This window comes from Lonchura striata, chromosome W (assembly GCF_050655825.1).
Source record: "Lonchura striata isolate lonStrDom1 chromosome W, ASM5065582v1, whole genome shotgun sequence".
Taxonomy (NCBI): domain Eukaryota; kingdom Metazoa; phylum Chordata; class Aves; order Passeriformes; family Estrildidae; genus Lonchura; species Lonchura striata.
The window spans coordinates 43,322,378-43,332,184 of record NC_140743.1 but is presented as its reverse complement, the minus strand read 5'-3'; the positions used below and the strand labels follow the sequence as shown (position 1 = coordinate 43,332,184).

Below are 9,807 nucleotides of genomic sequence, written 5' to 3'. Positions count from 1 at the left end.
GGGCCCAGCTCTGAGGGGGCCCAGCTCTGAGGGGGCCCAGCTCTGAGGGCTCCGCGCCCTGAGGGGACGCAGCCCTGAGGGGGCCCAGCCCTGAGGGGGCCCAGCCCTGAGGGCTCCACGCCCTGAGGGGACGCAGCCCTGAGGGGGCCCAGCCCTGAGGGCTCCGCGCCCTGAGGGGGCCCAGCCCTGAGGGGGCCCAGCTCTGAGGGCTCCGCGCCCTGAGGGGACGCAGCCCTGAGGGGGCCCAGCCCTGAGGGGGCCCAGCCCTGAGGGCTCCACGCCCTGAGGGGACGCAGCCCTGAGGGGGCCCAGCCCTGAGGGCTCCACGCCCTGAGGGGGCCCAGCCCTGAGGGGGCCCAGCCCTGAGGGCACCGCGCCCTGAGGGGGCCCAGCTCTGAGGGGGCCCAGCTCTGAGGGCACCGCGCCCCCGGGACATCCCGTAGTCCTCCTCGGGCACCGTGAGGAAACAGATCAGGCGCGGTCGTACCCCTGTTGAAATGGGCGTATTGTGCGAGCGCGAGACCTCCTGCAGCGTTCCCGGGTGGTGCTGAGGAGGCCGAACGTGGCTTTACAACCGGGGCTGGGGCGTAAACCAGACAAAGCCCACAAGACCCGAGAGCTGTTTCTCTCTCGCCTTGAGGAGAAACGTCTTTATCTGACCGCGAGCAGTACGACCATGGACTCTCTTCCTTTACACAGCTTTTCTCAGCCTGCTGCCACTGTCGAAGCGTGCAGCGTAAAGGCACCTTGCGTCCTCAGCGAGGGAGAGGAGGAACTGCTCAGGAAGAGCCTCCCGAGATGTTCCCCTGAGTGATCGTTATCACTGCAAACAGATGATCTGAAGCGAATTCTCACCTCTCTGGTATTGCGACTTGCTCAAAGTGGACTGAAGGTGCCTAAGAAAGTAATTTTACAAACATTTTTAATCAGTGATCAAGCATTTGGGTAGCTCAGAGAAGTGGTAGATGCCCCATCCCTAGAAGTGTTCAAGATCAGGTTGGACGGGGCTTGGAGCAACTTAGTCTGGTGGAAGGTGTTTTTGCCCATGTTGGTGTAGGGCTATATGACCCTTAAAGGTCCCTTCCAACCGAAACTGTTCTGATTTGAATGTGGCTGCCTCTCATTTCTTTGCCTATTAGGCTCGTCTATAAAACATAGATATTCTTATTGCTATTTCTGAATAAGGGTGGTTGGAAGTGCTATATTTACTGCTGAAGACCACAGTTTCCTATCTGTCTAGATAACACTGGGAGCAAGAAGTATTTAGCACAGTAGGATCTTGTAACCAGTTTTAGCTGTGTGTCCTTCAAAATGCTTAAGAAAAAACTTGGCACAAAAGTTGTTTTTTCGGCCTCTTCCAGATCCCTTAAACTCAGGGCAGTTTGTGCAATTCATTCCAGTTTGCCATGTGTGAGACTTGTCTCCTTGGGTACCAAGAGTGGAAATACTTTCTTACTTCAGGATTTGCTCATTTGCCTTTGAGGGATGAAGATGATAAGGTGAATTTCTGTGTAGAGATTATGAGAAGTCCACTGTCCACCTTTGATTTCCTCAGCCTGCTTGTTAGGCACTGTGGATTTTCTCATGCTCAGCAGAACTTTTGTGTGCCTAACATCCAGCAAGTAAGAAATTCCCAACTTGCCTAGAAGAGCAGTTAGGCACATGCTTCAAAAAACAAGCCAGTGCTCTGTTATGAAAAACTAAGGCCAACACTTCCTCTGTCTCAAGGCCATTAGGAAATTCCTATGGACTTCTATGGAAGTAGGATGTGCCCTCTCCTCACTGCCAACTCCCTGTCTGGCAGAGGTTTTCCCAGGAAGGGCCATCTGCTGCATGTAATGAAATCGTCTCTCTTAAAAGTCAAACTGTTCAGTGATCAGACTCCCTATCCTGAGATCGCACTCCAAAACACCGGTGAAGCTGTCGGCTGGCTTGCAGCTCCTAACAACGCGCACAAATTCAGCCTCCTTTGTCTCCAGTGGGGAGGCCCAGCCCAGGACCAGCCTATCCCAGAACATCCACAAAGAGCTCAAGGGTAAGTGAGGGGTCGGGGTGTTTGGACTTTGAAAATTATTTGTCTGCTTTTTTTCTCCTGGGCAAATAGAATGTGTATCATAAAAGACTAATAAAGGAAAAAGAGCAAGTTACTTTTATTATCAGTGCACTACAATGGATTGATTTATACTGCTGTTGACCAGGAAATGGGATTTGGTATTTCCTTCTGCTAAAGAAGAGCCATTTTTGTTTATCCCAATAGATTTGGGTGTTTCTAAACATGTTGCATTTATAAATCTGCTCACTGTTTCTGAAATTACTCTCTGCTACTATTTCCACCAAGTCTCATTAAGACAAAATTGCAAAAATTGTACAAAAGCAAGCTTCCTTCTCTAAAGAGTGTGTAAGTGATACCAGGTATCCTGAAAGACACATTTATTAATTCTAAATTCTAAATATTTATAGCACGGCCTAATATGCATTAGATAAAAGGTTCCTCCATTCTTGAGGAAAAGGTCTGGTCACTTGGTAGTAATAGGTGATTCCCAATCTTCATGAATTGCTCAGTCTGACAGGGTCAGATGCTTGACAGGTGTTAAAAATAGATTAAGACAGATCAGTGTTAAGAGTTGTGCTGTGATTGCTTATTTTAATTACTCTATATTAAGGTGTTTGTTTGACATGTGCAGAGCCAGTAATTTATTAGTCCATTTAGCTGATAAATTATGGATGAGGTGTTTTTATACTGTGGGGCTGTTTACAGCGGGTACTGCACTAATCAAAATGTTGTCAAAAAGCCTTGGATACTGGCAGTTGAAGAACCTCAATATATCACAGAATTTTCGGCAAGGGCATATTTTCCAGACATCTACTTTTTGAACAGCCACAACTTCACTGATGTTTTTCTTACCTAGACCTTATTAATCCAATAGATAGTGTGGTAACTGGTTTAGATAATACAGTGTTTCTGTAGTTTGGTTTCTGACACTGTGCACTCTTTGACAAGTATGCTGCTCAAGGTGTTCCATTTGCGCTCTCTCTTGCTTCAGCTATCCCAGAACTGCTGTCAGCTCGGTATAGAGAGCCCAAAGTATTGGTTGATGAAAGGCTATTCCCCAGTGTGAACCACTGTGCATGATCAGTGTCATTCCCCTGGTGTTCTGCTGATATCCCCCGTGTGGGCTCACTCAGCCTCTCTCTTCCCACTACTCTGGCTGGGTGGGTGTGATGCAGGTCCTTGGCAGGACCTGCTCAGGCTGGGAGCTTCGTGGGGGTCACAGCTTGGCTCCATCGAGGGGTGGGCATTGACCAGGTGCTCACTGTGCCACGGAAATGCGTGGGACGGGCCCCTGAGCCCAGAGCTGGGGCTGCACAGATAACGGGAGGTGGTTCCTGGGTGGGCGGACAGCTCCAGCAAGGTCAGGGACCAGTGAGTGCTGCTGAAAGATAGGAAGGAGCACTACTGAAAAGGGCCTGCACACAAAACAGAGATTACTCCATGAATAGATCTTAAGCAAAGGAAAAATGCTTCAGGGATGTCATAAAGGGGATTTTTCCATTGACTCTAGAGGACATGAACCTCACAGAAAGGCACAAATTCACTTCTGGATTGCTAAAATGCATAAGCTTCCCGTATAAATAATTTCTGTGAATATAAAATTGCTTACAAATGAATGTGAAAAACAGAATTCACTGCTTAGAGTTTTTAGAAGTCTAAAAATAATAATAATTATAGTAATAGGATAAAAAAAGGACAGTATTTCCATGAGGGTGGGGGGGGAGGGCATACAGACAATGTTATCTTTATACTGTTATATCAATAAGATACATGCATATTATTGTGTTTCATGCATAATTCAAGTGTTCTTTTGAACTTTCTGATGTTTTGGGAACTTCTTTGTCTGACTTCTTCATACTCCGGCTTATCTGCATGACATCCTGGGTGTCAGGTCAATATATTTTCTTGTGTCTCCATCCTGCTGTTTCACATCCTCTGATAAGGGTTTAGTATGTCCTCCTTAAATTTAACACGGTATTCTCTAATTGTGCTCCGGTGCTCTGGTTTGTGCCATGGTTATCTTAGCACTTGGACAGGTTGGATGGCCTTTGGTTGGATGGCCTTTGGTTGGATGGCTTTTGGTTGGATGTTTTTGGTTACACAAAAGCCTTTTTTTCCCATCTTATGTTTTGCTAAGGTCTATAACACAGTACATTCAACACACTATTATTTCCATAAGTGATACATAGCTATTATATTCATTGCACTACTATTTCTATGAGCAATACAGTGCATGCTTAAGGTGATAGATTATATTATACTAACATGCAGCTGAAAAGAGTTATAATTGATACTATTTCAAAATAGTTATAATCACTAACAACAAGCATGGGCTAATACATAAATGCAAAAGCCAATATCTGGTAATTTTTCACAAGAAGATTTTTGTTTTGCTAATAATTTAATAAAGTTGGAAAAATGTGATGCAAGAGAGAAAATGTAATGGCCACCTTTTAATCAAGTTTATATATTTTTGTCAGTTAATTTTTTTCTGACATTAGGAATAACCCCACAGGTCCCTCTGAAATCACTAGAAGTGGCTTTGTCACCAAAACTACCCACAAAATATAAAATATTTTAAATTTTTTTCCTTCCATGTTAAAGTGTAATTCAAAACTGTTTTGATCTCAACTGAAATAAATTATCAAATATTGAACATATTTAACAATGTATAAAAATAAGTTTCAATTTGGAGTGATGTCATTTCAAGGAAAATAATTTTGAGCAGCCAGATTTTATGTTTAGAACTGGAATTTCAGACAATATTTTCACTATGAATAGTGAACAGGCTTTTCACAACCATTATGGGATTATGACAAAGTATGAATTTTAAATGAAGAATCTCTTCAGAAAATTGACTTGAATTTGTTTTATTATATATTTGCCTTACAGAAAAGTTGGGTGATTGTTTTAGCCATTTTGATGCTTTAGCCAGCCTTTCTTTTGTTAACTATTATTTGGAATGGATTGCTTTTTTGACAAATCCCGGTGTGTTCCTGCTATCAAAGGGTTTTGGTGAAGCAGCTCCATCTGCCTGTTGCTTCCTTGTTAATCTGACTGTTGCAGGTTTACATCAGTTCAATATTTCTCCTCAATCACACCCAAGCACAGTTGTCAGGTTGCTGTTCTCATGCTGCTCCCAGCTTTGTTCTCCCTTAATCTCAGCTCCCAGGCACTGAGCCCAGGTAGGAGCTGAGCAGACCCTGCTGAGCATGAACCTGTGTTTCATTTGCCTCAAGGGCTACCATAAAAATTCCCCATGGCTCTGATCACTACAAAATGGAAAATCTGTTTGCAGCAGATTAGAGAGCCAAATCAGGCACATTTCCTGCCATGACCTGCTCAAACCTGGTGGGTGAATTCCTTCAGTGTGGCTGTGTTTCAGGTGTCTGCTGTTGTGATTCAGCAAGGAATATCATTGGTTTTCAGAGTGAGAGTTGGGACAAGCAGCCACAGCACCCTGGCATGTTTAAATGTTTTTGTGTCTTCTGCCAGCAAGTGTTCAACTCCCAGTTTATCAGGAAGAGAGTTAATTTTCAGGTTACTAGTCAAAAGCCGATGGTAAATTACCATGGTCTCTCCCATTCCTCTTTCCTCCGTGAATTTCACTGTGCATCTTCTGCCACAAGTTTTCCTGATGAGCTGAGAGGTTATCATACTAAAAGTTCTCTTTCCAGTTTCTGTCTAAATTCAATAATTGAATTTAAAAAAAAATCTTAATACTTTCTATTTTCTTTCCAGATTAAAAAAGATAGTATCTCTTTGTCTTGGGTGGAAACCCATCATTTATTGCAGTTTTCTCCTGGAATGTTATTTTACTTTCATTTCTGTGGTTGCATCTGGCAGTGCATGGAAATCCAATGTAATTTTCATATGGAGAAATCTTGACAGCTCTTTTCCCCTCAATGTCAGAGTGCAGCCAAACTGAGACAACAATAACTGCCTAGTACAATGGTTTTAGTAAAGGTTTTTCCTTAGTCTGCATTAAAAACATGTTGCCAAAGCTATTTTCAGCTGGAGAAATTACCATGCTTTTAAAATAATTTGCAACCTCCAAAAGAGGGGAGAGAGAGACATCTGGTCTTCTAAAAAGCAAAAATGAGAGAAGTGTTGAAAGAGTGCAACAGGAAACATTAGGCAAATGCATATTTAAGAGGAGAGGCTGAACTCTGAAGGGTATTTTCATGTTACTGTAATAAAATGGATGAGGAAAAGATTAATCCCTACTGCTCTGTTTTTGTCCTGTTAAATATATTCCTTGGAGTTGAAAAGGAAAGCAGTGTGATCAGAAAGGCTGGTCTGGTTGCCCCATGTGCTGTTTGTCTGGGCTCCTTGGTGTACATGGATTCAAACTGTTTGTCACACATCTAATGTTGTGTCCTTGCTGTTAACCAACTTTGTTCCCTACTTTCCAGCACCCAGGTGACTGTGGAAGAGGTGTTGGTGGCAGGTTTGCCCAAAGGGAGCTAAGGTATCCCTGGTTGCCTAGTGCTCTTCAAGGAGAGGCAGACTGCAGCCGGCCACGCAGCCGCTGCTGTTTCACCAGCAGGCTCTAGTCCAGCTCCAGCTCTCTCCCCCGGTCGGCCTGCAGTACCTGTGGCACGGTACTGCCTGCCTGCTGGGCACGGCCAGGCCGGGGGCTGAGGGACCCAGGCCAGGGCAGGACATGAGCTGGAAACATCATTACAGCAGATACACGGAGAAGGAAAAGGAGAATGAACAGAGGTGTCTTTAAATGGCTTCATTGGATTACATGGCAAGAAAGCTTTTCCTTCTGCTCTTCACCAATACTGGAATAAATGTAGTCACTTTTTTTCAGAGCCGTTAGTCTGGCATCCTCCAGGAGGTCATATTTACTCGAAACTGCTACAGTACTTTTCCAGTGCTACCATGTCACACCTTTTCCAAGGTGACTGATGAGGCAGAGAGCTCCTAGCAATGTACAAAAACATCTCGGGTATCTAAAATCCTAAGAGTTGGGAATGCTAAGGAAACAAGGCTTGTGTTACAGGAAGAGAGAAATGATTCTACATTTCTTTGGATTCAGCCAGTGGAAACCTTTTGGTGTATCTTGCTTGGATTTTATGTGAATTCAGCATTGCCACCCTGCTACTGCACACCTGCTTGAAGGGAAAACTTGATATGAGCAGGAAATTGAAGCAAGCCTGCTTTCACTGTTCTTTCATCACATGAATGACAAATATCAAGCCAGAGCACAAAATAATTGCTTTAAACAGAAATTGCCCTATAACGTCTAAGCAGGCTGGTTGTTCTGGGTATTTCTACAAACAGAGTTTGGGATTTATGTCCCTATGATGCCAATTCAAGGAATAGCCTGCTCTTGTGCCAATGTGACTACCAAACCAGCAGGTAGCTGTAGCAGTGGGGTATGTGTGGAAATGTACATTGTTTGCAGGTTCCTGTTTGCATTTAGAAAAGTTGAAAGGCTGTGTACTAAGAGTCCTTGTCAAGGCGCCACATGGATGTGTGGGTTTGCTCAGGGATTTGTTCTCCTAGCACAGATCACTCCGGGCACTTGCAATGTGCTGCCAGTAAGTGTCATTGCATAGACAGCCAGGTTAGGGTTACTGCCTTAATGTCTGATCTTCGGTTTTAAATAATGATTTCTTGTTTTGAAAGTGCTTGCAAATATATGTCAACTGACCACCTTTTAGAAAATACCTATAACCATTTCAGAAGTGATTTTAAACTTTGCATTTCTTTTACTTGCAGGTGCACAGAACAAGAGCTGCACTTCATTGAGAGCTAGAATGACTTTTCTTGATCCAGAACCACATAGAAAGAACAAAACTTGCCTAGAATTTGTTGTTGTCCTAAATGAACTCGTGACAGACTTCAGGGTAGAATGAGCAAAATGGGAAACATTTTGCACAATGTGAGAGTTTCCCCTGTGAGGGTGAGACTGTGTTGATTTCATCCAGTTCTGACTCTTCAAAAATAATTCATTTACTGCTTGAGAAGCTCAGCAAAGCAGGAGTTTTGTCTCCACCTGAGAAATCCCTCAAGACACTTGCCTAACACAGAAGACAACATGGATGTTAAAAATGTAGTTAAATCCCAGGCAACTGTTTCCTGCCTAAGGGATTTGTCAGAGGATGGTGATGACCTGCTTAATTTTAACGGTGTGGTTGATGTCGCTGCTGGAAGAGTGGAGGGATACTGCAGCAGACAGGTGCCTTCTCACCCCACAGATGTAACCACTTGTCACACAGTCAACTGTTACCTTAACACTGGAGACTCTGGATCGCCTCAGTCTCTGGCAGATGTCCAGGCATGTAAAAGGACTGGGCTGGGCAGACCTCTAACCAGGAATTCCCTGCTGGATGAGCAGGCAGACACTTCCATAGGTAATCTCACAGATTTTGAAAAAGATGACTCTGAAAATTCTGCCACCATTCTGGAGATTTATACAGAGAAAGTAACAAGTGTAAATGATGACTTTTCTGATGATGACCTGGAGTACTTTGAATGTTCAGATGTGCTGACAGTGCATGAAGATGAAATCTGGAAAAAGAAATTGCAATTTTTATTAGAAAGTGATGATGAAGATGATCTAAAACTGAGTAAGGATTGTGATGGGTGTGCTTACTTCCTCAGTGAAATGCCTTGTGTGTTCCAAGTGTCAGATAACACTACGCCTATGGATACCCCCATTGGCTTCTGTGAGCATCAGTCAAAAATCAAAGGAGTAAACGTAAGGAGAGACCCCTCTATGTACAGCCAGTCAGCTCCGCAGACAGAGATGACTCTCACTGTTGGACACCACCGAGATAAAAGTACCATTTTGAAAGACAAAGAGGAGAATCAAGTGCCTGTTGCTTCTGCAGCCACTGGAAATGAACATCCCAGAAGTGAAGAAGAGACTAATGGAAGTGGCCATCTGGCTGCAAGTTCCTCAAGGGACGAACCAAAGCCCACGGACACTGTCCCTGCCCAGGCAGATTCCTCTGCCAATGGCATAGGTACTGCTTGCACCTATGACCAGGGTTCGGGGACAATGACAGAAACCAGCCACGACGGGGACGTGCTGGGGGAAAGCTCACTGCTGCTGGAGGAGGGGAGAAGGAATGTGCCAGAGGGAAATGCACAGCACACTGTCTGTACCTTAACAGAAAGTCTGAGGAGAAACCTTTTCAAGCTGTTAAACCCTATAGAGCTTTGCAGATATGTAAGTACTCTAGGACAGTCTTTCCAGGCTGCAGCAGCAGGTAGGGAATCCAGAGCTCCGTCTTCCAGTCAGGAAGGTGTCTGTTCAGCACAGATTCCCGAGGAGGCAGAAAGCGTGCAAATGCTGGCTGGGCTGTGTCCAACAGAAGAGGCAGATAAAGACAGTCACTGGGAAAGGGAAAGGACTCGGGGGCTGTCTGAGCAAAACCAGATGCCAGATGAGAACATCTCGTTTGGGGTAAGTGACATGTTTATCATTTAACACAAAGAGTTGCTCTGCTGAACTCAATGCAATTTATTCCTGCTTGTCACAAAATAGTGTATAATCAAAATTACTTTGAAAGATACTATTCATGTACTTCTGAATGACAGCTACGGCTGGGAGCAAAATCTGGGTTTAGAAAAGGCCCAAGTAAAGCCTAAGCTGTTCTAATTATAGAGTGAGCCTGATAATGGTGAGAGGCACTAATGGGCCTCTGGACAGCTGGATAGGGAAATCTGATATGGAGGCTATTGCACAGATCTTAGCGAAGTAATGCTTCTTTCAACCCAGAAAGTTTCTCACA

At 44.2% G+C, this 9,807-nt stretch overlaps 1 protein-coding gene across 5 annotated transcripts in view; it reads left to right on the top strand.

The window, feature by feature from the left end:
- LOC146763240 (alpha-protein kinase 2-like) overlaps positions 1–9,807 on the top strand; it is a 44,092-nt gene that overhangs the window by 349 nt on the left and 33,936 nt on the right. Inside the window, exons 1-3 of one of the 5 annotated variants that reach the window (XM_085571176.1) lie at positions 476–892; positions 1,362–2,035; positions 7,787–9,479. In XM_085571176.1, coding sequence (XP_085427302.1) covers positions 8,106–9,479 — 1,374 coding nt within the window. In that variant the 5' untranslated portion in view covers positions 476–892; positions 1,362–2,035; positions 7,787–8,105. Of the gene's footprint in view, positions 1–472; positions 2,036–7,786; positions 9,480–9,807 lie in introns of those variants that run through there. The other 4 variants (XM_085571177.1, XM_085571175.1, XM_085571178.1 and 1 more) reach the window with 4 other exon arrangements.